Source organism: Protopterus annectens, chromosome 7.part0 (assembly GCF_019279795.1).
Source record: "Protopterus annectens isolate FY-2018-M chromosome 7.part0, PAN1.0, whole genome shotgun sequence".
NCBI classification, from domain to species: Eukaryota; Metazoa; Chordata; order Ceratodontiformes; family Protopteridae; genus Protopterus; species Protopterus annectens.
In genome coordinates, this window is record NC_056739.1 from 1694764756 (window position 1) to 1694792447 (window position 27692).

The 27692-nt window shown below is 40.8% G+C and overlaps 1 protein-coding gene across 2 annotated transcripts in view; it reads left to right on the top strand.

Annotated features, from left to right (window-relative positions):
- The window catches only part of FANCI (FA complementation group I), a 2406750-nt gene that overhangs the window by 1607597 nt on the left and 771461 nt on the right, over positions 1-27692 (top strand). For both annotated transcript variants that reach the window (XM_044078210.1, XM_044078208.1), the window contains exon 27: positions 5895-6011. In XM_044078210.1, coding sequence (XP_043934145.1) covers positions 5895-6011 — 117 coding nt within the window. The remainder of the gene's footprint in view (positions 1-5894; positions 6012-27692) is intronic.

Consider the following 27692-nt stretch of genomic DNA (forward strand, 5'->3'; position numbering starts at 1 on the left):
ATATTATAAGGTCTCCTAAAGCCCTCTTTTAAGTTAGATCTGGCTATCTCTTCCTCCTCTGCTTGGTCTCAGGGATCTAAAAAGGAGAAATACAAATCCTCTACGAGGCCCTCCCCAGCGCCGGCTGGTGCATTGGAGCTGCCTCTCAAAATTGCCAGATCTGACAAATCTACTGCCTCCTCGGCTTCTCTGAGTTCGGAGCCAATCGAGGGTTCTACTACTACTGTTGCTACAAGGTCGGCACCAGGTAGTTCGGAGCCGACCACTGAGAGTATTCATCGGAGCCGGTCTATGGATCCTTTACCATCTCCCCTACATTAAGGTCAGCCATATTGCAGAGATCCCATTCTTCAACACTGTCTTCCAGGAGTTTATTGGAAGAAGATGTGGAGAGAGTAGTGCTGAGACTCCTGAAGTCATCCGCCTTACCTAAATTGTTGTTGGCTCTGACCCGGTCGGTTCCGTGTCCACTTGAGTCCGTTACCCCTTCAGTGATTCCTCCTCCAAGCCATGCTGGTCTTTCAGAGCTGGAGTGTTTGGTACCGCTGGTGGAACCCTCTGTTCCAGCTCCCCGTGAGTTTGTTTCAGAGCCGAGTTCCACTCTGATGAATTCAGTGCCGTCCGTGGTTTCTAGTAGCCTAAAGCTCCCCGGTCGGCCCCGGCAAGGACACCTGGAACCGAACCTCTTTGGTTCCGAGCCTTCCTTTCGGCTCGTCGGCTAGGGTGAGCTCGGACCCTACATCTATCTCTGATCCGATGGCTCTGGAGCCAATGTCATCCTTGGTCTTCGGAGCTGGAGAGGTCGGCATTCGAGATGATGATGAGTGTGCTGTCCCGATCATCAGCTCCTACCAGGCGTACTGACACTCTCTCCCCTAGGGCACCTACTGCTGTCTCAGCTCCTACTCCCTCTCTGGACAGCAGAGACCCGAAGCCTCAGGAGCCACCGGCTGGTGGCCCCCATTCTTCTGAGACCTCCCTGGAATATCCTTCCGAGAAGCCCCCACAGAAGAGAACATGCAAGAGGAAGCATGTAGACTCCCAGGACGAGTCTCTTAGCTCGGACACCGACCTCGAGGAGTCAGAAGGGTCCTCCAAGTCATCCTCTGATGATGTCTCCTTTGTAGACATCCTGGAAATCCTTAAGCAGAGGTGCGGCTGGCCCACTGTCACCCGTTCTGATAAGGAGTCGGTGTACCTGAAGACTTTCTGCTCACAACCTTCAGCCTCTTGAGTGTCTCCACCTTTCGATGAATTGATGGAGCCCGTTAGTTGGAAGGTGTGGGATACTCCTGATGCCGTGGAGCCAGTCCCCAAGTGACCAAATAAATTTATTTCTGCACCCAGGGAAAAGGAACTTTTGTCAAAGGGTGTTCCCGTAGATGCCATGGTGGTGGCGGCGGCCACTAAGAAGGAGTTAGTGGAAACTTCTTCTGTCTATCTGCCAAATAAAGAATCTCGAATGATGGACAGATACGGGAAGCATATCTTTTCATCAGCAGCATTTACTCTTAGATCACTGAACTACCTTACACACTTCATGATGCTTCAGAGAGATCTCCTTAATGAGTTAGGAGATTCTCTACAAGGTACATTCACTGAGGGAGTCCCTGAGAAGGTGTCTGCCCAGTTGTCCAGCTTGAACTCTATTGTCAACTCGTCCATGAGGCTTATCTCATATGCAGCCAATGGAGGGAGTAGAGCAGTTTGTTCAGGAATTACTCTAAGGCGTCATTCCTGGATGCGCCTGTGTAATTTTGCAGAACTGTTCATCTACCTTTACCAACGCCCCCTTTGGTTCTTTATTGTTTGGGCCTAAGGTAAAGGACACACTCACCTGGTGTGAGCAAGAAGGAAAAACACTCTATGCTGTGGGGGTACGTTTTATCGTCCCCTGTAGACCATACCCTGAGGGTCAGAGGGGTGGTAAAATGTGGTTCAAGAAATCCCAGAGGTTTTTCCAGGATGCACAGGGTGACTTCTCCTTCAGAGAAGGAGGAGGAGGAAATGGTAGACATCGCCCTAAAGGCAGGGGTGGACCGCAAAACCAGGCAAGCTGTGATTCGTTTCGGTGGCTGGCCCTACCAGCGCTCCTGATATGGGGCACGACTGTGCTCTTCTGGAGCCGGTCGGGGGTCGCATTTTTTTATATCCAGAAGCCTGGCTAAGTATCACTGAAGACGGATGGGTACAAAGAATTATCATCAGAGGTTATGTCATACCCTTTTCTCTGCCACCTCATGTTCCCAGGAGGATCCCAAATGTTCTACCCAATCACAGGGATCAGACAACTGTGGAGGTCAACAAGTTGCTGGCAAAGAGAGTCGCAGACCAAATAGGATCCGGAACTTACTCCAGATTCTTTTTAGTGCCAAAACGTACAGGGGACTGGAGGCCCATCTTGGACCTCAGCAAATTGAACGAATCCGTAAAGAAGGACAAGTTCCGGATGGTGACACTGCAGTCTATACTCCCGTTACTAGGGAAAGACACTTGGATGTGCTCAGTAGACCTCCAAGACGCTTACTACCACTTAAAGATGGACAGGGTGTGGAGGAGTCATCTACGCTTTCGGCTGGGAGCCAGTCACTGCCAGTTTCGTGCTCTGCCATTTGGTCTCACCACAGCCCCCAGGATGTTCAAGTGTATGGCAGTAGTAACAGCTCACCTGAGACGTCAAGGATTCCAGGTGTTTCCATATCTGGACGACTGGCTCCTGACCATCCCCACAAGGCATCTACCTCTTCAGACCAGGGACGCTACCATTCAGCTTTGTGCCCAGTTGGGGATTACTATCAATTGTGAAAAATCTGCCTTATTGCCCTCTCAATTTGTGATTTTTATAGGCATCGAAATAGACACAGTAGCCATGTTGGCTCGTCTTCCAGTAGAAAGTGCACAGAATGTGGTTCTTCATATTCACTGTCTTCTCCCCCTAAGAAAAGTCAAGGCCAAGACTGTTCTGAAGCTTCTAGGGACCATAGCTTCTACCAGACTACACGTGCAGATTCTTCAGTGGCTGCTGTCGTCCCAGTGGTCCTTTCAACATTTACCATTAACTCATCACATACTGCTGACAGACTCTTGCAAGAACTACCTCATTGGCTGGACTCAACCCAACCAGTTAACCAAGGGAACTCCATTTGTCCCTTGCCAACCTGTTGCCACTGTGACCACGTATGCCTCACAGATAGGGTGGGGGGGACATTATCTAGGCAGGACTGTCCAAGGCACATGACAAGATCACGAGGCTCACCTGCATATCAGTGTTCTAGAGATGAGGGCGGTGTTCCTGGCGTTGCAAGCACTTTACAACCTTCTTCCTCTTGGGACTATTGCAGTACAATCAGACAACATGTTGGTAGTATGGCATATCAACAAACAAGGCAGAACCAGATCATACCCACTCTCTTGAGAGGCCATTTGAGTTTGGAAATGGGCAATATCTTGCCACCGTTTTCTAATGGCAATGCACATCCCAGGGACAACCAACGTGATAGCCGACAAACTCAGTCGGGCAATTTTGATGCCTCACGAGTGGTCTCTGAAACAGGAAATAGCAGAGCAGATTTTCCACAGATGGGGACAGCATTGCTGCAATCTCTTTGCCAGCCCAATCAATGCCAAATGCAACAGCTATTTCTCCCTCATTCCCCCTCCGGGGGAGTCACCGAGAGACGCACTTGTTCATGATTGGCCTCTGGGTTTCCTTTATGCTTTCCCTCCCTTTCCGCTCATATCCAATGTTATTCAGAAAGCGAAACAGCTGGGATGCAAAATGATCCTCATTGCTCTTTACTGGCCTCGTCAGGTTTGATTCCCCTTTCTCGGGCCTCTTCTCCTAGACGATCCATGGATTCTGGACCCAGTGCCAGATCCCTTGACTCACGTCAGGTTCGTTTCATCCCACATTACACACCCTTAATTTGACAGCTTGGCTGCTCCAGTTCCATTCCTAGTCAGGCTTCACGACTTCTCACCCTCTGTGCTTCATATCCTAACGTCCTCTCATAAACCCTCCACTAGGAAATTATATTCCAGTAAATGAAGGAGGTTCTCTTATCTTGGCTGAGAAAAAGAATGTTGACCTTTATACCACGTCCATTCCGGCGGTTTTGGAATTTCTGTCTGAACTTTTCCACCAGGGATCTGTGGCTGCCACAATCAGGGTTCAATTGTTAGCGATTTTTAATTTTCATCTAGGCATACAAGATTCTAATCTGATGTCACATAGGCTGCGCAAAACCTTCCTCAAAGGTGCCACTTTAAGACCCCCTTTTCTGGAACCGGTTGCTTCATGGGACTTGAATTTTGTGCTATCAAAATTAACGTCTCCACCCTTTGAGCCTTTTCATTCATCGCCTTTGAAATTTCTGTCTTGGAAAACTTTTTTTCTGGTGGCAATCACATCTGTTAGACGAGTGTCAGAGTTAAAAGCACTGTCTGTCAAAAAAAACCCTTATCTGATATTTCACAAAGGCAGAGTATCTCTTCATACTAATCCATCCTTTGTCCCCAAGGTCTGTTCCCATAGGACTTGGAACCAATCTATAGAACTTCCGTTTTTTTCCCTAATCATTGCAATGCAGCAGAATACAGGTTTCATCAGTTGGATGTTCATAGACAATTACATTTTTATTTGCACCGAATTAAGGAAGTCAGGAAGTCAGATCAATTATTTATTTCCTTCTCCGAATCCAGATCAGGTCTACCAGTTTCCAAAGTGACCCTCTCAAATTGGATCTCCAGCTGTATAGGTTACATTTACACTTCTGATGGTAAGCCTTTACCTTTCAAAATTAAGGCTCATTCTACGAGATCTGTCTACCTCTGCTGCCTTTCAAGCCAGGGTCCCACTTGATAATATCTGTGCAGCAGCAACTTGGGCTACCCCTCACACATTTATTACTCATTACAAATTGGATTTAACCTCCAGGGGTAGAGCATCCTTTGGTTCCATGGTACTCAGGAGTATTTTTCCTTCAGCCACCTAAGAATAAGGTGCTAGGGACGCTGTCCCATGTGTAAGAATGAAGGCGAGATAGGACTACAGAACATAAAGAAGTTATGTACTCACCATAACGTTCCATGTTTGTTGTCCATCTCACTCTTCATTCTTACAAACCCACCGTCCTACCCCCATCCTGGAAGTATCTGGAGACAGAAAAATATTGCTATCATTATTCCCTGGAAACCTTTTATTATTGGGTTCTTTCTGTATGTTTGTTATTATTTCTCTTAGTTAGCAGCAAACAAGATCTGGGGATTGTACCGGTGCACCATGGGATACCTACCTAGCCACGAGCCAACTAGAAGACTTCGAGCTTGTAAATAAGCAGAGTCAGAGCCGAGGATTGGCTCCGAACCCATGTGTAAGAATGAAGGTGAGATGGACTACAAACATGGAATGTTACGGTGAGTACATAACTTCTTTTTTTTGTTTGTACACCTAGAGCTGCAGTTTTGGGGTGGTGATGCTGTTCTTGTTCAACATTGTGAATGCTGAGAAGTTGACCTTTCACATTATGCTTTTTTTAATATTGCTGTTCACCCTGCTGCACGTCAGTGCAGCGAGTGTTCAGTACATATCATAGAACCACACATACACACACACACACACACCTTCTTGCGCATATGTCTTTGAAGAAACTGCATCAGACAAAACTGTTTCACAAGAGGGAGTTCAGATTCTGCTTAATAAGAAGCTGTTGAAGATTTAATATTATGGCAAGTGCTTTTCTGTGATATAGTGAAGATAACTAAAATTTCTTGCAGTTAGAAATTCAAAGTGTATTTGATTCAATGAGTTAGTTTAGTAATAGCATTTAATTTAATTTGGCACAGTTTTATTAAACTTATAGATTTAGTATTTCTGACTTTTTTTTTTTATGTAGAGATCGTTGGTAAATCAGCTAAGTGCTGCTGACGATGATTTCAACAGTAAAGAATCACAGCTACTTGTGAGCATTCTCTCTACACTGTCCAGGATGCTGGAGCCATCATCACAACAGGTACAGTGAAAGCAGTCAGAAGTCACATGCAAGTGTATTTAGCATTATGTGTCACCCTGTAGACTGTGTTGCTGCACTTTGAAAAGGAGTAATTTATAGTACATCACACAAAAGAAAAAAAGACACCAGTAAGTTGAAGAAAGAATCCTTAGAATCGCAAGTTAGAAAGAGGGGAGTGTCAATGAGTAACATGAGTATGCTGAACATTGACTAGAATATATTTATTTGATTTGCTTGATTCTTGCTTACTGGTAGTTGGACTGATCAAGTTCCAAGACATAAGGCAAAATAAGTAACAAATGCATTAAGACGTTTTTACACAAAGTAGAAACTTGATTTCAACTACTGCTAGTAAAAGTGAACCTTTATAAAATAAGTAGATACAGATGAGTAATGTGTCCATATGAATGATCAACCTAGCTTTGGTTTGCATAAAGTGATGGTCTGATAACCAATGAAGCTGAGAAGCAGTATGTAAGACATCCCGTGCAGCCTGTACAGAGACTCCTGTGCTGCTGTCCTTTATTACTGGTGTGTCTGAATACTCGCTGAATCGGCATATAATGCCCATGGGAGAGATTATGTGGCGTTCTATCTGAATAAGTTAGATGACTTTAACAGATTTTAAAACAGAATGTCATCCCGCAAAAGATTTCATAGCATCGTAAGAATGGTCAGTATAAGTTAAATAGCATTGAGTTCAACAGATTTTAAAACAGAATTTCATCTGGGGACTTTTATCGTAGTACAGTAAAAGGGCTTTTGGGCCAGTTGTGCCTTACAGCAATGTTGCCAAGAGCCTCATCTCCTGTTAGTTCCTGTTGATGAGCAGATTTGTCTGGAGGGCCAGAGAGATAATGTCAGCTAAAGAGTTCCTCATGATAGACCAAAATGAAACCAAGAGGATCCTTCTTACTTGAGTATTACTGATGACCATCCCTGGCACAGTGCGGGGTTGTTTTCTGCCTGGCTGCTAACATAATCTGCCTTGACTTAACTCAAAGTTCACCACACAGAGCCATTTTATTGGCTCACCACCTGCAAAGTGAACAATAGTTTGGCTTGATTGACAGCTAGGAAATAGCCATGACCAGGATAGATTCAAATGGTCTAGAATCTTTCAGTGACAAATGCCTTTAGAGAGGTGAAATATTAGCTCATTGACAATGGCAAGGAAGAAGACTGAGGTTATGCAAGAGGTGAAAAAATACATACTGGCTAGATGTAGCCAGATTCACTTATATTATTCTCTGGGCTTCTATACAAAACTTCTTGATGAGGGGTGGTATGACTCCTTTCCTAGAGTTTTGCCTTGTGAGAGGCCATGGGTTAGTCACCTTTTCTACAGGGGCTTCGGATCTCCATGGGACCTTTATTTCACTGCACTGCCTATTCTAGAACACAAGATGCTTCTGTAGCACATTTTATGCATTTCTACAGACACATTATGATCTCATTAATCACTTCTGTACCTATGCTTAGTATCTAAAAGGTTATTAAAAGCTTTGGAAAGGAGCTTTGGTACTGTTTGTTTTTGGCATATTGCAATTTCATAGCCTAAGCTTGCAGACTTTCTGTAGTGGTAAGAGGTCTATGAATGTATGGCCATTAATAGGATTGTTTGTTTTGAAGGCTTTGTGAAAGATTCTGTGAAATCCTTCAGAAAACCAGAGTCCTGTACTGTTTGAACAACCATTTCTGCTGCTAAATTTTGCTTTCTGGGCTTGAATGGTGCTGTTCTATTTTACTTTTTGCATCTCCTGCACCAAACAGTACAAACAAACTTAATACTGCAAATTAAACGTTGGGTCTTAGATGAAATATTTAAAACTTTCCATTAACATGTTTAGCTTTGTTTACTATTGTACTGTCCTTCCCTGTAAAGCATTAGGTTGCAAGTGTAGCAGTTATAAACTGCACTGCTGTTGTAGGGATGCAAGCTTAACTGGATTTCCTGGCCAGCAGTTATAAATAGATAGCCAAACAAATACATGATGCAAAAGTTGACAGTAAGAGAGAGTTGTTGGTTTAATTTTATAAGTATAAATGCAGTACATCATGACAGCAGAGAAGCGAGTGACAGTACTTGATCTACTGGTATAGGGGTGTTCAAAGAAGTTAGTAAATATTTAGAATTCAAAAAGGACAATAGAACATGACACTCAACTTATTTCTAATCACTTCTTTCAGGCTATTTTCCACTCACTCCTTTTATGGGATTGATTTTTTCCGTGCATGTGCGAGTTGAATCTTTCCTATAAAGTTATGGGTTCAATCATTATATCATACCCGTCTCCCTTGAATTTATTTATTTGTTTGGGTGGTTGCAGCTGAAGAGAAATGTGTGAAATTGAAGGAAACTGGACCTGTAAAATTGACTCCTTGTATATGAGATTGGATCAGCCAAATAAGTTACTAAAACTTTTGAAGGAGTGATAACTGAGGTTTAAGTTTTGAGTCTGTATTTGACAGTTGAAATACCCTGCTGTTAAGAATTCATCTTCCACCCACTTTAGAAATTGCAGCTAGGTGGAGGGTGCACTGACTTTCACTGCTAACACTGGTGGGGTATAGAGAGAAATAATGGCAATTTAACTTTCCCCTAGCACATCAGTGTCCTTTCTAGGATGGAATGTATATTAGACATACGCAGTAACAAACATTCCATCCTAGATTGGACACTGGCAAACTGTCCCGACCTCTGTCACCACTATGGCTGTTTTCCAGATACACTCACTGACATGTCCACCTACCTTCTCAGGCAAAAAATAAGTTCCACTAAGAATGTCATATATAAATACATTTGCAGGAAATAAAATTTCCCCCCAAACCTTTAATACCCTACTTTAAACACTGTGACTGGTCCCCTCTAAAATATCTGCATTTAGATGATGCTCTCAGGTACTTCAGCGATAAATTCCTTGATATCCTTAACAACCTGGACCCTCTCAAAAAAACCTGCATCAAATCAAAACCCATGCCCTAGTTAACTAAAGAAACTAATCTACTTATAAAACAAAGAGGGCCTGTTATCGTTATTACTCAAACAAAAAATAAACCTCTCCAATATTTTTGTCAATTAAGAAACTCAGCCAAAAAACAAATCACATATGACAAAAGAAAATACTACATTTCTGTATAACAAAAATATTTACACAATCTGCACAAATTCTGGGCCACCATTAAACAAATCTTAAATCCTGGGCAATGCACTACCCCAACTCTCACTATCTCAGACACCACCTAATCCATTGTTACCCATTTCAGCCAACACTTTACTAAATCAATTTTCTAACTACTAAAAAAATGATAATAATACCCCTCCTAAGTCTTCACCCCTCTTCTGCCCCTCATCCCAAGTCTTTCTCTATGACACCAGTTCAAATTAGTTGTATAAACAAACTCCTTTATAAACTAAAACTCACACAACTCATAGCTAATCTTCTCCCCAATAAATTCCTTAAAATGCAGCAGATGTTATCTCCTATCCTGTCTCCATATTAATAAACCAGTCCATTACTGAACAATGAATCTCCAAACTTTGGAAAATCTCACATATCATACCATAGCATAAAGGTGGCCTCTCTACAGGCTTTCCAAACTACAGACTAACTGCTGTCCCCCCACCCACCCCGGCTAAAATCGTCAAGAAATGCATACATTATCAACTAGTGCCCTGTCTAATGAACAATAACCTTCTCTCCAACTGCCAGCATGGTTTCAGGACAAAACATGGTACCACAACTGCTCTTATAAGCTTCACAGACTCTGTTAACTGGCGTAGAAACAACAGCCAATTTGTATCATCAATATTTTTGGACATGTCTAAGACTTTTGACGGTGTCTCATCAAAAACCTCTTAATGAACTAGCCTATTTAAACATTTCCCAATCAGCCATCTCATGGTTTCATAGCTATTTGTCTAACCATCAACAAGCAGTCAAATAGCAAAATGAGATCTCATCCCTACTCCCAATTTGTGTTGGAGTCCAGCAAGGATCAATACTCGGTCCACTACTCTTTAGACTCTTTACCAGTAAACTCAGTTCCACTACCAACTTAGCCACCATTGTACAGTATGCAGATGACTCCTCCCTTATCTCTACAGCCCATTCCCTCCCTGAGCTTCTACACAAAACCGAACAATCTTTTATAGATATAGAACAGTATATCACTAAAAAGAACTAATTCTAAACCCTAACAAAACTAAACTAATGGCATTCCCTAACAACAAAGCTAATTTCCCTTTTATCATCCACTTCTCAAACAAAGCCAAAACTGAGCCTGTAGCACAAACCAAACTGTTAGGTGTCACTATTGACAACTGCCTAAAATATAACATACACAATAGCCCAAGCTATAAAAAAAGGTTCACATCAAACATGACTCCCTGTACAGAGCCAAGCAATTCCTCGCTCAAACCACCAGAGAGTCTATAGCCAAAGCACATCTACTTCCCACACTGCTGTATGCCTTCCCCATTTTACAAACCTTAGAAAAACAGAACTAAGCAAATTGGAAGGCTGTTGCAATAAAATTGCAATGTATGCCACAAACCACTCGAATAGATCACATCACTGCTCATCTCTACAAGAGCTAAAATGGTTAAAATTACCAAATCTTTTCTCTCTCAAAGAGCTATCACTCACTCCATTATTCACCAGCCAAACAACTGCCCCACACCTACAAACCTGGTTCATCCTCACCATAATAATAAAATCATACAACAAACTCCTACCAAAGGCAGCCAAATCCAACAATAACTTCGGTGAATCTCTGTACTCCAGACAAATATCAAAAATCTGGACCACCACCCCCAGCACATAATCAACCGTACCAGCATTCTCAAGTTCAAACTTCTTCTCAAGAAACACCTAACCAGAAACTGGGTTTGATCTTCCTCCACCCCAGGATAATTCTCTCGTATCTCTACAGAACTTCTCCCTCACCTTGCAACTATTTAATTTTTTCATCAAGCCTGATCTCCTCTCCTTAATAACCCTTATTTTAACCTTTCTTTTTTCTTTCTCTCTCGTATATTGTACTTGAACCCTGCACACATCATTCTGCTCAATACTAACATATACACATATATATGTATATATATGTTAGTATTGAGCAGAATGATGTGTGCAGGGTTCAAGTACAATATACGAGAGAGAAAGAAAAAAGAAAGGTTAAAATAAGGGTTATTAAGGAGAGGAGATCAGGCTTGATGAAAAAATTAATAGTGTGTGCTTTTTTGTAAATACAGCTGGTTAATATGTTAGAGTTCAACATGTCAGTGTTCCTGTTTATGTCCAACATGTCCAGCTGTTAATTTGTTACTGTATAATATGTATATACAGTGTTGTTAATGTATTTTATATTTTTTGAATCTTTTTTCCAATATTCTGCAAGAATAGATTTTTTTTGTTATTGTACTAAATACATTATGATGATAAAATTTGTTTAAATTTGTTGAATATACTGGAGCATTTCTCCCCGGGTGTCTGCTGAAAACCGGCTCCGGCCCAGTAGGCATTCCCATTAAACAAATGTAAAATGAGTGTCCTTTGACAACAGCTGTCATGCCGTTACATCTGCAGCAAGTTCCCACCACCGTCTAATCAAGTGAATATATCATCAAAGCTTCATCTCCTCTCACTTTGCAAGAGCTATATGAAGACATCACCAATAACTGAAGTTCACTTCATTTCAACTTCTTATGCTGTACTGCATATAGATGTGTCTTCTGCAGCAGGATTAAAATAAACTTGAGTTGCCATAATCAGAACAGCATTCTTCCCCTTTTTTGAAAGGGCTGTTAAGGTCATTGACATTCTTTAGGCAAGTATTGATGAATCCTATGGAGGGCAATAAAAAGAACAAGAAAGAGAACTGAAGAGCTGTACTCATCTCTTCACTTCGGAGAATTTCCAGATGTCCTCTTGTCTATGGGACATCAAGAAACAACAACAGCCAGTTAAAAATAAATTTCTTACTGATATTAAAAAGAATGTACTTGATTATAAGTAAATTTAAATGAAGGGCCATAGTAACCAATGCGTTGACTAATAAAAATGTTAACAGGTTTAAGATTTCTGTAGTTTGTTGTCCATAACTCCTACCCACAAACTAACATCACATATTTTCAGAGAAAATAAGCAAGCAGACATAACCGCACATATATGACAAGTCTACTCCAATGGCAAGGGGGATAACTAACACACGCCTTGCAGTGAAGTCCTCTAGGAGGAGCTGACTCCTGGAAACATTCATCCTGACTCTCCCCATGGAGTATTTATAGAACTTGGGTGGAAGAGAAGATTCAGCAGTGTGCAACTCCGTAGGCTGCCACAGAGACAATATGATGATTCAAAAGAATTGACATCATCAACATAAAGGAAAACTGGGACTTTCAAGATGGCTGCACACTGAGTAACAGCTTGTTTGTAGCTATCCCAGTGTGAAAACAGAAACTTATCAGAGAAAGCCAGTAGACTTGTATTTATGGGTAAGTTTCAGTAACTGGCTAGGAAGTGCACTGCCTGGATGCCAGGAATAAAGAAATAGCAAAGACCTGGAACAAATCAGCTACAAAAAGTGATGAAACAGTGAGTGAGGAAAGTTCTACAGCTGTTCAGCAAAAAGTAATGCAACCTTCAGACATGATTTCCAATAACCTACAGGAGGATACAAGACAGCTGCATACAGACCTGGCTAAACTAAACAAAACACTGATTGAGTATATCCGCACAAATGACAAAAGGCTGAAAAAAATGGAAGAAGCTTTAAACAGATATTCAGATGAGATGATAAAGCTGCAAAAATCAGAGGTCGAAATGAAAAGAAGGCTGACTGAATACGAGACGGCTCAGGAAAAGATGTTTCAAAAAATAGAATTAGAGGACGGAGCATGTAGGGAAAACCTGAGATGTTCACCTATACCAGAGAACCTGGAAGGAGCAGACAACATTAATTTTATGAAAGCACAAATGAGCAACTAGACTGGTATTTCACAGCAGTTGTTAGTTGAAAGACCGAATCATGTGTATACTCCAAAACTAGCTGTAAGAAAGCAACCTAGACCTTTAATAGTAAAGATGCAATCCTACCAGCAGAAACAGTTGATTCTGACAAAACTGTGGCAGAAGGACAAAATACTAAAAGTCAGAGACAGCAGAGTGTTTATGGACAATGATTACTCACTGTACACTGGGCAGAAGAGGAGTAAATTCATTCCACTATTCAGGGAATGTCGAGATGCAGGTGTGTGAGATTCAAACTGCTGTATTCAGTTGTCTTTAAATATTCTTCCATGGAGGGACAAAATCGTTTTTTGCTGAAGTTAATGCTAAGGAGGAAATACAAAGGTTTGTCCAACAAAAAATGTGCTTTGATGTAGGAGGAGATTCTGCTGCTTGTTCTTCTGGAAAGAAATACCACAGAGAGATTGTACCTATGAAACCTTTGCCAGTAAATGTTGGAGAGAAGGAAGGGAGCACGAGAGTTGACTAGAAGAATCGAGAGTATGTTGGAAATGAATTAGAGGCAGGATTTGGGCAATAGAGAAGAGCAATAATAAAACCAGTAACTCACTGTTTGGATTAGAATGCAGTAATTATATTTGTGAAATATGACAGAATACGAAAATCTGGACATATTGGACTTTTTCAAAATTTCTTGGATTTGTGGCGTAATCTATGATGTATATGCACCACCTCATGTCATTAATGTTTGGTAAAATGCTTTGGTGAGGGAAATATAGGGGGAAAGCTAACTATAAGAAGAGAAAATATTTTCTTAATAGTACTGTATTTGTGATGTATGGTTTTCTTTGCATGCTGTTTTTAAGTGAAATGGGGATTGTAAACTGGTGCACTTTTTCTCTCCTCTCCTATCTTTCATCTTGGGTTTTGAGAAATATAGGCAATGCAGTGTAAAAAAAAAAAAAAAAAAAGCCTAGTTAAAAAGCCATGACAAATTTAAAATGAATGTGTTTTTCTCATTCTTGCATGGGGAAATGAATTTATTAAGGACCTTGGTTTGATTAGTTTTAAGAGAGAGCGAGTAATTGAAAAAGAATATTGAATATTGAGTTTTTTCTAGCAAATATATGTATACTTAGCAATTCTGTAAATGGTCTTCATGTTTCCATGGAAACAGTCTTTTAAAGAGAAACTGGCTGCCTTGTTCTCGTGTCTCCATGGAGATAATGTGATAAAGAGAAACTGAAAACAGTTTGGTGGAAGGGGATTGGCTGAGGGGAAAGAAAAAAAAGAAAACTGAAATTAGCTTGGACATAATGGTCTCTTAAAGCAGTCGGGGGTTTTCCCAGCTGGGAGGGCTTTAATGATGAGACAAAACCAATTAGACTTGAAGTAAGTTTTTTCAGTTTTTATTTTTTTTTAAATACAGTGGGGATATTAATATAAACAGGTGTTTTTTTCTTTTTTTTTTTGTATTCTCTCTTTTTCTTTGCTCAGTTTTAAGAAATATGCGCACTGCGATGTAAAACAAGGGTGAGAGAGAACTGGGGTAGAGAGGAAACGTCTGTCGGGTTAAGAGAGTATGACAAAAGAAAAATCAGTGTGCTTTTGCTCATCCTTGCATAGGGAAATGACTGGGTTAAGACCCTAGATGTTATCCAGTAACATGTTTATTAGCATGTGAATGAAAAAGAATATTGAATATTATAAGGCTTTTTTTCTGGTAAACAGGGTACCCTTAGCAGTTTTGTGTCTGGTTTGTATATCACTAGAAGACAATTTGATAAAGAGAAGTGGTTTGGAGAAAGTATTTACTGAAAACATTTGTGTTTTCCCAGCTGGGAGAGCTATAAAGAATGACAAAATCAAATAGCACTTACTAATAGCACAGGCTGCATTGTGCGTCTTAGCAAGACTAACCTGTATTTTTGGTATACTCTAGCCTGTCTGTGTGTCTTTCAACTTTTGTTCTTATTATGAAGCAAAAACTTCAATATTTGAAGATGTACATAGTATTGTGTGGTATTAAGTTAATAGGTTTTAGGTGGGTTTTGTGGGGGGGTTCTGTTTCAGGGATTTCAAAAAACAAAGTCATGTCAGATGTGGCAGGGGTTCAAGTGGATATGATAAAAAAAATCTATAAAAGACCAAAGTACCAAACAGTATATTTATGTAACACAAAAGTTGGAGCTAGACATTTAACAAAAAAAGCAGTTATACATAAAAGGTGGTAATAATAACTATATAAGAAAATGATGCTGTCTGTAATGCCTTTCAATCTGAATGGTCTTGCAGATCAGTATAAAAAAAGAGTAGTGAACTGTGTTTAAAAATGTAGAGTGCAAATTCCTATGCTACTGGAAAGACCTGAACATATGAATTTTATAAATAATGGTTTTTAGAATGGTTATTCAGCAGAATATCTGGGGCAAAGGAAAAGAGGAGTAATTATATTAATTACAAGAGGAGCTCCAGTAATGATAGAAGAGGAAAAATAAGATAATAATGAAAGCCATATAGTACTAAGGGGTTATTGGCAAGGGAGGAGGATTACACTGGCATTAATTTACATTTCACCTAAAACTGCTATAATAGAGCTTAAGAAAATTCTAGGAAAAATAATCGGCTTTCAGCAAGAACTATTACAAGTGGAGACTGGAATTTGGTTTCCAACAGTGAAGATGTGTCTGAAGGACCTAGAAGGGAAAACTTAACAAAGGAGGATAAATTTTTTTTTGAAGAATTTTATGAAAATGTTGTTTGGCGTGGAAGAAGTGAGTTCAGTACTAGGAGTTCAGAGTGAATTTCCATATTATTCTCCAAAATACAAAAACTGGGCTAGGCTAGATAAAATGTATATCTCACAGGAACATGTGCATTTAATTGAAGGTCTGGAAACATGCCCAATAACTATTTGAGATCATGCGCCAATAATAAGTAAAATAAAATGCAAGGTAATTAAATAAAAATGAGACACTGGCACTTTCCCATCTATCAGCTGAAAAGAGAGGAATTTAAGAAATGGGTTTTGGAATTAATTCAGTTGCTACTAGAGAAGATAGATTTTTTTTCTGAAAATATCGATAGGGAGTGGGATAAAATTAAAGTGGAGTTTAAGGTGGAAATAAAGGAAAAGGAGATATGGCAAAGAAGTAACAATAATTATTTAGAGGGACTGACAAATGTTAAAGTATTGCAAAATAGGGGGAATCTCTCGGAACAAGAAAAGAAGAAACTGCAGAATGCTAAACAGAAAATAAGGGATTACCTCTATAATATGCACAAGTTTAGAAAGATTGCTTTTAAGCAACTGTTTTTTAATAATAATTCTAGAGCACAAAAACTTTTAGCACAACAACTCAGGCAACAGAAAGTGGAAAGGGCGGTCATCAAGCTTAGGGAGCCTATAACAAGGAAGATAAGAGATCCTGTAGAAGTATTAGAACTATTTTGAAAATGTTATGAAAGTTTGGTAAAGCAGAGAAATATGGAAATCAAGAAAAGGTACAAATGGAAATGTTTATGGGCAAATTAAGTATGCCAAGGTTAGAGGTAGATGAGGCTCAGTTACTAACAGGATAGGAAGAAATGAGATAAAATTGGCTATGTATAACCAATCTACAGGAAAGTCTGCAGGAATATATGGTATTCCTGTGGAAGTTTGGAAGCTAGGAGGGAAGAAACTGATAAAGATTTGGAAGGTTTTCTTTAACGGTATTTTAAGAGGAGGAGAAGTACCAGCATCCTGGAAGAAGACGGTGGTAACTGTAATACTGAAGGAGGGTAAAGATCTGTCGGATCTAGCTTCATACAGGCCCATCAATTGTTTAAGTCTGTCATGGCTAAAAGAATGGCAAAAGTGATACCAAAATTGATAGATGTAGATCAGTGTGGTTTTGTGGAGCGGAGGAAAACTTTTGACAATATTATATTAACAGAACATTGATGATCCAGAGGGAAGCAGACTGTAAAAAAATACCACTGTTATTGTTTGGTCTTGATGCAGAGGAAGCATTTGATAGAGTAGACAGGAACTTAATGAGCAGGGCAATGGACGCATTTGCTTGCCCTGATACAATTCTAAGGTTGAGTAAGAGTATATATGAGGGATCGGAGGCGAAAATTGAAGTGGGTGAGGTCCTGTCTGATGACTGCTGCCTGAGTAGAGGAACCAGGCAGAGCTGTCTGCTTCCCCTTTGTTGTTTGCATTATATTTAGACCCATTGGCAAAGAAAATAAGGGACTCAGAAATTCAAGGATATAATTGGTATGGTAGTCAGGAAAAACTGGCTTTATTTGCTGATATATTATACATGTCAAAAGCAGAAAGGGACATTACTCTATTGTGGAACATTTTAAGACAGTTTTTTTCTCGGGATACAAAATTAATGAAGCTAAAACAAAGGTAATAGCTGTAAAGTTTTGTACCCACACACAAATTTGTCCAACAATATCCATATTTATGGGACATGATAAAATGATGTATTTAGGAGTATGGATTAGAAATTACTCTGTTGTGGCATCTAAGAATATGTGGGAAGAGACAAAATAGAATATAATACAAAAATTGAGAAAGTGGAAGCTTTGTTATATGGATATGGATACTAAGATACAAGCAATTAAAATGTTTTTAGTGCCTTTAGTCTTGTACACAGGTCAGGCATATTTTTATCAACCAGAGGAGAAGCTGTGGACAGCAATTAAAAATAGTTGAAAGATTTTATCTGGGAAGGGAAGACAATAAGGGTCAAGTGGGATAAGCTGATTCTTCCACTAGAACAAGGCTGACTAGGATTTACCCAACTTGAGGGGGTATTTTAGAGCAACACATTTAAGGCTGTGATACATAGCACAAGTAAAAAACTATAATTCAAAGTGGAAAGGAATGTTGATGATGCCGAGGGCAAGCCCAAGAAATAAGGAGAGATTGGGATTTTGGATGCAGACTGTTAAGGAGAACAACAAAAATTATTCAGATTATTCCATTCATAAAATAGCAAGGAATATTCTAAGAACTAAACCAGCATGAGAAAGGAGTAAAGAGATTCTGCCAATAAGGATGACTGTGGTTAGGGATATAGATAATAGGCAAGAGGGGGCTGAAATTTATTGGAGAAAACTGGCAAAGGAACCAAGGTATTGAGAGCAAATAACTAGAAAGGGACTGTTAATAAAATGGGAAGAGGCCAAGAAATTATTTGGACTGCAGGTTAGAGATGTCTTTCCCTATCAAGGATTGATAGCTGCTGTTAAAAGGAATAATTAGTAGAACATTTAAAATATTGTATAATTATAAGAATCAATCAGAGGATCTTATGAAGGATTGATAAGACAGATTGGATAAGCAATTCACAAAGAGGCAATAGGGAGGATATATGTATATCTCCCAAATATGCAACAGTCTAGAAGATTTAGGATCTTTATCTGGAGGGGTTTACATAGGTATTTTTATACCCCAAGTAGACTTCAAAGAATTTTCCTCAGGTGGATAGCAAATGTTGAAGGTGTGATGTACAAGAACATATTTTTTGGGAGTGTAATGAGCTGGCCGACTTTATGGATTCCATGCAAACCACATCGTCAGACATGCTGGGTGAGCGGATTGTATTGACTAGGGAGATGATTTTTTTTTAGCTATATTACAGAATCAGAATTGCAGACATAGTAAAGCCTTGCTGACCCTAATTATGGTGGCTGCCAGAAAAACAGTTACTAGAAAATGGAAATCAAACTCTAGACCAATTTTACTAGAAGTAGAGAATATAGTAACAGAGATAAAACAACTGGAATTGGGATCTTTAGAAAAGGGAAGGAGCAAACTAGTAGAAAAAATGGGAATTGTGGGAACAATATAAGCAGAGAATGAATGAGGTTTAAGAGGCAGAATATGAATGAGCTATATAATCCTTAACTGACAATGACTGGATAGATTGTAAGTGATGATTGCAACTACAGTTGTTTCATTGGCATATGTGATGTATAATTGTTTTTCATTTATATAAATGTAGGATTGCCTATGTCAGACGTGATAATTTAATAAAGACGTTACTTGGGGGAAAAAACAAAAAGAAAACTGAATGAGTACACACTCCAAGTAGATATTATTACTGAAAATGTGTGCCAACCAGAGAAGGAATGAATAATGAAGACAGATGCTTAACCCCAAGCATCTGCTGAAGTCATATTTGTTTATATATTAAGGAGATAGCCTCCACAGGATGAAAATGTCTGTTTTGGCTGGGTGACACAGGAGCACCCAGGTGTGGTTAAGTATCTTTTAAGAGTTATATAACTTAGTGGAAATTGAAGGAATCCTACCCAAGACTGTAATTTAAGCTAAACTGCCAGACAGTAGTCTTCAGATGTAATGGGCGAATCAGTCAAAGCTTGGCCCTTCATATCTTTATAACACCAACCTGACTAGACTACGAGTGGGATGTGCAACATAACAGCCCCTTAAGCTGAGCAATAGAATTTACCAGCATTAAAAAAAGAGGTGGGGTCCCAAGTGATCCATCAGTACCCTCACTTTTAAAAATCATCTCCTTGAAAGTCAGAACATAACCAAGCTTTATGATTTACCGCACTGATGACTTGCCCCTGTAGCAACTAAATACAAAGAATTTCATGTTTAAACAGTATCACTATTCAGATGGCCATCTCTGTATGATTAATTCAGCTACGTATGTACAAAAAGTGAAGCCCTCGAAAACTAAACATTTCCACAAATACGAAATTAGAAACAGAAAAATCCTAATTATGTTTAAGAAATATAAGCAGTCTGCAGTCATTTCCCTCATCCAAGGTTTTATGCTGTGCAATCATAACATTTGCAAATAAGGCTTCAAGGTTGTAAAACTATAAAAGGGTGATCTGATGTTGTCCTTTTCAGCTCCATATTTTACCTACCCTTCTCTTTTCATTATTGTGTCACTCATTTTTGCTCAGAACTGTTGTTATAACTTCTAGTTTCTGTACATTATAAAGCTTGCAAATCCCCTCTTGAAGACTACATTGTACACACCTTGTAAATATGCTTGTCTTATTAGTTTTTTTTTTATCTGTGTAAACATCCATTGTTGCTGTATATGTAATTTTGCGTATATCCGATGTTAGGTATGAATATCAAAAACTGTCAATCTTGTGAGTCCATTCTTGAGGACTACATTGTACATACATTGTGTATGTATATATATGTATGTATGTATATATATATATATATATATGTATATATATATATATATATATATATATATATGTATATATATATATATATATATATATATATATATATATATATACACATATATATATACATATATATATCCATGTCTCATAAGTGCTTTGTTTATCACATGTAACTTGGAGCTTTTCTCCCTGGGCCGCTACTGAAAATGGACATGTATTGACTATCCCAGTTAACAAATGTAAAATAAAAATAAATAAAAAATAAATTCTTCCTCACAAATGGGTCTAGTATCCAATCCTCAGATGCAACTCTCCCACATATGCAAGACTTTGGATCCAATTCTCGAGTTCTTCCCTCTACCAATAATGCTGTATTGTGTCTCCAAATCGTCGGATCTCATTGGCTGCCATTGAAGCAAGATGGACAATCCAATTGCGAGCAGTAAGAGTGACTTTTTTTGATATCATTTCTTTAATATTGCTACTGCTATTTTTCTTCTAATTACTTTTAAAGTTAGTACCAACATGCCTTCTTCCCTCAACTGTATGCGGGTGTTAGGGTTTTTCCGTTCATTAATGTTTCTTTACTTCTGTTGTACCATTTGTGGTACTTTGCTGTTTCTTCTGTTTTTACAGGATATTTTTCTCCCTTTATTCCCATATATATATATATATATATATATAAGGGAAAAAAGTTTGCTTCTTTCTGTCTGTTTAATCTTCTTTTCAGATTAAACTTATTGCCGTTTAACCTTTTTTTCCTCTTCAGGATTTAATGTTTAACTGTTGCCTTCCATGTCAGAAAAGCCTACAAGTTTTAAAAGTTCACTTCTTGTGGGCACAACCCACCTGGAGTCTCCATGTGCTATTTGCGCCACTTTTAATCTTGGGGCATTATCTGACCATTGCAATAAACTGAACCTGAAGGGATTATTTCCTGCTGGGCCTCAAACCCCCTCAAAACCAATGCAAGTTGTCTCAGAGCCAAGGAAAAGGCACCTTCCCAAATCTCTGAGAGCTTCCTCAGAACTGTCAGAAAAGTTATGAAAGGTTTCTGATCCAAGGTCTGCCGGGCCACCCCCGGATTCACAACAATCCTCTGATCTGACTGGCTTAGCCCCTACTGCCAGCATCCCTTTCTGTCCATCTCTTTCTCGGATCCTAAACCCTCGGATCCGATGAGTAGAGGCCATACACTGGAATTTGCGTGAAACCTGCATCTCTAGTTCTGCCTTCTCAGTTATTTCAAATGCCAAAGGAGGACTCTAAGCTGGCATCCACAGCATCATCCAAATTTTGAAAGAGTTTTTCAGATGCAGACATGGACAGGATAATGAGGAGATTTTTCAGGGCTAAGATCCAGATGGTGGTCCTGCCAACTCCATCTCCCCTCAGATCCATGCGTATACCTGCCCAACTGATACTGTCTCCTTCTCCGATCCTACCTTTAGTTTTGGAATCCCAAGATCCCAGAGAGGTTTGGCATTGGATCCGAGGAAGTTCCCTTCCTCGACTGTGCCCATGACCACTCCTGCTCTGATACTGTTGGACCAGGGAGGATCTCTGATCTGAGAGGTCAACTCTGGCTCCTACTTTCAGTACCATCCCTTCCCCTCGGTGCTTCAGCCCTGGATGGCACTGATCCGATTCTCTCCAGAGGGGTCTGATGTGAGGTTGGCCCTGACCTCCCATCTTTGGCTGCTTCTGCTCCTGGGGGGGGGTCCCCCAGGTCCGTAAGCCTTCCGGGTAATAGAAGAGGATTTCTCTTTTCATAGAGAGACATCCTGTCTAACCTCAAATCCTAAACCTCACCCTTGATTGGGTCTAAGCTCTGAGCCCAGCATTTCTGCTCCTATGGGTCAGCCAGCTCTGGGAAGCCTCCACACATGTTCCCCAGAGGGATTTCCCCCCTCTTCTGACACCTCTCCCGAGCACCCCACAGAAGAGGTATCTCAGAAGAGAATGTGTAAGAGGAGGCACATAGACTCCCCTTTGGAGTCTTGCACAGAAGACACCAATTTTGATGAGCGCGAAGGATCCCTCTGATCACCACCTGATGATGCCTCCTTTGGGGACATCCTGTAAATCCTCAAACAGAAGGGTGGCTAGTCTTTCCGATCTCCTTCTGAGGAATTGGTGTTCCTGGTGGTTTTCACGGCTGGCCCTTTATGTCTTGAGTGACTCCCAGCAGATGAACTTATTGATTTGGAATCCTGACAGGCTTAGAAGGAACTGGGAACTGTCACGCCCATTCCCAAGCACTGGGACAAGTTCTTAGTTTGCAGTTCAGATACATCACACTGGAGCAAGTGAATCCCAGTTGATACCATAGTAGTGGCGGCAACCACTAAGAAGGAGCTAGCTGAACAAATCTCCTCCCTCCATCCACCGAACAGGGAGTCCAGAGCGATGGACAGATTTGGAAAGTGTGTGTAAACCTCAGCTACACTTGCATTGAGGTTGTTGAACTGTCTGGCACACTTCACTTGTTTGCAGAGAGATTTGACCAATGAGCTTTCAAACTCTCTCGCTGAGTCTTTGTCTGTGGAGTCTCTCAAGAAGGTCTCTCCTCATCTGGCCACTCTTCTATCCATTTCCATTGCAGCAATGAGGCTGATCTCCCATGCAGCAGAGGGTGGCTCACGAGCAACCATTTCAGGCATAACCATCAGTAGACATGCCTGGATGAGGCTATGCGACTTTGTGGAACCCTTTAAGCCATCAGTTGTTAATGCCCCCTTTAATGGCTCTTCTTTCTTCGGGCCATCAGTTAAAGGTAGGCTTAACTACAGCAAAGAGGAGGGAAAGACTCTGCCTACCATTGGGATCAAGTTTTCTACCCCTCAATGTGCATTCTCTAGGAATCATCAGGGTGGTAAGAAAATGTGGTTCTGGAAATCTCAGGGACCTTTTCAGGATTCACACAGAGGCACTTCCTGCAGAGATAGAGGAGGAGGCTTCAATGGAAGACATCCCCCTAGAGGCAGAGGGGTCCACAAAATCAGGGCTTCAGAGACTCCTTCTCTGATGGGTCCCATCAGCGTTCCTGAAGTGTTGCCTGACTGTCCACCTCTGGAGGCAGTTGGGGGTAATTTTTTCCTGCACCTTGATGCCTGGACAAAACATTGCAACAAATTCTTGGGTGCTAAGAATCATATCCAGAAGTTACTCCATACTCTTTTTCCCTTCCTTTTCCTGTCCAAAGAAAGAACCTCCCCAGCATTTCTCCCAGTCAGAAGGAATACACAGCTCAAGAAGTTCAAAGGCTGCTACAAAAATGTGTTATCCAAGAGGTCCCACCTGAACAGATCCGATTCAGAACTTACTCTTGCTTCTTTCCCACCCGAACAGTTAGGATTCAGAACTTACTCCCACTTCTTTCTGGTGCCAAACAAAACAGGGGATCTGAGACCAGTCTTGGTTCTAAGCAATTCGAACCATCATGTAAAGAATTTGAAGTTCTAAATGGTTACTGTTCAGTCCATCCTGCTTCTGCTACACAAGGAAGATTGGATGTGCTGTTTAGATCTCCAGGATGTGTACTATCACATCAAAATAGACAGGTGCTCCAGGAGACATCTGCGGTTTCGTGTGGGAACTAATCATTTCCAGTTCAGTGCACTGCCCGTTGAGCTCACCACAGCCCCCAGGGTGTTCACCCAAATGCATGGCAGTCATGACAGCTCACTCGAGACTCAAGTGATACCAGGTGTTTTCCTACGTCAGTGATTGGCTCCTCACTGCCCCATCCAAGAATCAACTTCTGCAAACCAGGGATTACTTGCTTCTGCTCTGTAACACCTTAGGCATCTCAGTAAACAATCCCAGATTGAACCTGGCTCCTGTACAAACTCTAGAATTCATAACTCAACTGAATATTACAACTCAAGTGGCAACCTTACCTCTTCTTCGCATCATATCATTGAGAAATCAGATGCGGGCCATAATGTCTCATCCATCCCCTCCAGCAAAACTAGTGCTACAAGCTCTTGGGTCACTGTCAGCTGCCATCCTTCTAGTTCCTCTAGCAAGATTTTTTATGCGAATCCTTCAATGGACATTGGCTGTAGAGTGGTCCATTCTTTACCAGCCTCTCTCATTTCCCATAAGACTTACTCCAATCTGCAAACATCATGTTCGTTGGTGGATCCACTCAGACGACCTGTTCCTGGGCAAGCCTTTCTTCCTTCATTCCCCAACTGCCACAGCCACCATGGATGCTTTCTAACTGGGTTGGGGGGGGGGGTGTTTTTTTGAGAAAGATGGTCCAAGGCATGTGGTCCCCCTCAGAGACTAAGCTGGATATCAATGTCCTAGTGATGAGAGCAGTCCTTCTAACTTTGCAAGCCTCTCAGGGACTATTGCAATCCACACAGACAACATGTCAATTGCCTGGTACATCAACAAACAAGGAGGAACCCGTTCCTGCCCATTGTGCAGAGAAGCCATGAGGATCTGGGCATGGGTGATCATTTCAGACCACTCATTGCAACACATATATCAGGGAAAACCAAGGCGCACTGACTCGGCAGGTCTATCCTAATCCCTCACAAGTGGTCCCTCAGCCGCTCAGTAGCAAATATTATCTTCAGCCATTGGGGCCAACCTTGCTTCTATCCGTTTGCATCATCCCTCAACAACAAGTTCAGCAAGTACCTCACTCTGATTCCCCCCCCCCCCCCAGGGGAGTCACTGGGGGATGCTCTAGTTCACGATTGGCTCCCGACTCTTCTCTATGCCTACGATCCTCTTCCTCTAATCCCAAAGTTCATACAGAAAGGAACCAGGCTGAATAATTCAGTCATCCTCATTGCCCTCTTCTGACCTCGACGGGTACGATTCCCCTTCCTCTAGTCTCATGGATACTCGAACCCACTCAGATCTCCTATCTCATCTATCAGGAATTCAACAGCTCACTATCCACACCCTCAAGCTAACCACATGGTTTCTCCACTTCCAGTAATAGTCAGATGGTCCAGGCTTGCTTTCCCCAGTGTTTGACATTATCTTGGCCTCCCAGAAGGCCTCCGCCAAGAAAGTCTGCAGAAGCAAATGGAAACGATTTTCTGTTTGGGCTTCCAATCAGAATAGTGACCCTTTTTCAGGACCTACTTCGGCCATTCTTCTTTTTCTTGCAGTATTTTCTAAGGAAGGGGCTAGTTTTTCTACGATTAAACTTCAGTTGGCAGCCATTTCCAGTTTCCACGCTGGAAATAAATCTTTTTCTCTGGCATTATGTAAACCTTTCATGAACGTAGTTTTCCTCCTTAGACCTCCAATAAAGGATCCTTCCCCTCCTTGGCATCTAGCTGTGGTCTTGCAGGGGTTAACCCAGAAACCTTTTGAACTGGCGGACAAATACAACATGAAGTTTCTTTCTTGGAAAACAGTCTTTTTGGTAGGTATCACTTCAGCAAAAATAATTTCTGAACTCCAGGGCTTATCGGCTAGGCCTCCTTACATTATTTTTCATAAAGTTATGGTGTGTTTACAGACCAACCCTGCCATTCTACCTAAAGTGACTACGGACACTAGCATTAATTAGTCAATATAACTACCAGTTTTCTTTCCAAACTTGATAAATCAGGGCAAATATATGCGTCACCTTCTTGACATTCACAATTAAGTTTTTATCTTCACAGAGCAAAAAAGTACAGGAAGTCTGATCAGCTGTATTTATCCTTTGCCCATAACCACTTGGCTCAGGCATGTTCCAAAATTACTTTAGCTAAATGGATTACTGATTTTTTGAGAATAAATCCATGAAATGCAGTTTTAGAATTACCTCGACCTCCTAGAGCTCATTAAACTACATCTGTGGCTACTTCGTCAGCTTTTTCAGCAAGAACTTCCATTGACAATATCTGCACTGCAGCCACTTGGTCAAATACTTGTACCTTTATTACACATTACAAAGTAGACATCGTTTCCAGAAGCAGAGCTTCCTATGGTTTGACAGTGCCACACATGTCCTTCCTTAAGGGCCTCCCAAGAATTATGTAGCTGGAGACTCTGACCCATTTGTGAGGAAGAATGAAAAGGGCATTAGATTTAGAAGTTATGTACTTACCATAAAGTGGCATCTGTGTTGTCCATTTTCATTCTTCCTCACCTTCCCTCCCAGTCATCCCCCGGCCCTGTCACTTCTAGAAGCATTGGTCAGATGACATTGGAACTTTTAAGTTCCTAGTTTGAGCCTCACGCCTTTTTAATATATCTTTTCTGTCTTTATAGTAGGTGAGCTGCTAGGCAGCAAACTCTATCTGAAGAGTTGTAGACAGAGTAGAGCATTATGGGTAGAGGGAGGAGCGCAAGAATTGGATCCAAAGCCTTGTATATGTGGCCGAGTCAGATTCGAGGATCAGGTCCTAGACCCATTTGTGAGGAAGAATGGAAATGGACAGCACAGATGCCAAGTTATGGTAAGTACATAAATTCTAACTAGGTTTATATGGGCAACATAGTGGCTTAGTGGACAGTGTTGTTGCCTCACAGCAAGAGGTTATCCAGTTTGATTCTCAGTTTGGTTACCTTCTGTGTGGAGTCTGCATGTCCTCACTGTGTTTGCCTGGGTTTCTGCTGGGTGCTCCGGTTTCCTACCACATTCCAAAGACATGCAGTAGGTGGACTGGACTCTATAAATTGGCCCTAGGTATGAGTGTGCATGCAAGTGTGTAGTCTGGAAGAACAACCATGGCAGAGCTAGCTACACAGCAGTATGAACCTTGGCTCTGGATGATTATTAATGTTGAAGTGACACCTCGACCCCATGTGCAAAAATGGGAAAAAGGTGGTTGTGGGTTGATGGATGGTTATAAAACCATAAAACTCATTGTAGGGGCTTACAAATATACAATATAAAACCATCTTAAAAATGTATTGATAAAGGATTCTTTGCTATGGAATACTGTATGAAGCTAGAAATTGAAAGAGAACCATTGAGGACATATCTCACTGAGGCAATACTTTACCAGTGCATCAAATTGTCACCTGCTGAATCAAAAGTTAGATGACCCTACAGATCTCTGCTCTTACCAAGACATTTAAAATGGGTCCATTTCTAAAGCAGTGACAAAAGCAGAATTATTTACCTTACTGCATGTTGCGGGTGGCCCTGTGCTGTGATCAAACATAACTTCCTGAAAGACAGAAGGGTATGTACAATACCTTGTACATGACAATATGAGGAAGAGGAGAGGAGTGACATTATTCCTGGTCTAACTAGAAATGGGTCTAGGTATAACTTGCAGTACTTCTGCTTCCCCTTTCAGATCTCAGAAGGGAGAAAAAGATAATCTTCCCATCATTAGTCAGCAGGGCTTGATGGCATCTCTAGAGAAGAAAAGGCATGTGCATCTGTCAGACACAACTCATGTTTGGGTAGACTACTGTCACGAAAAGGGAGCAAGCCCAATGAGAAAAAACAAGTTATTTGGACTATAGAAGACTCCCCCAAGCATCATCAGTATACATAGCTTCACAGCTGCATCCAGCAAAAAAAAAAAAAAAAAAACTATGACCT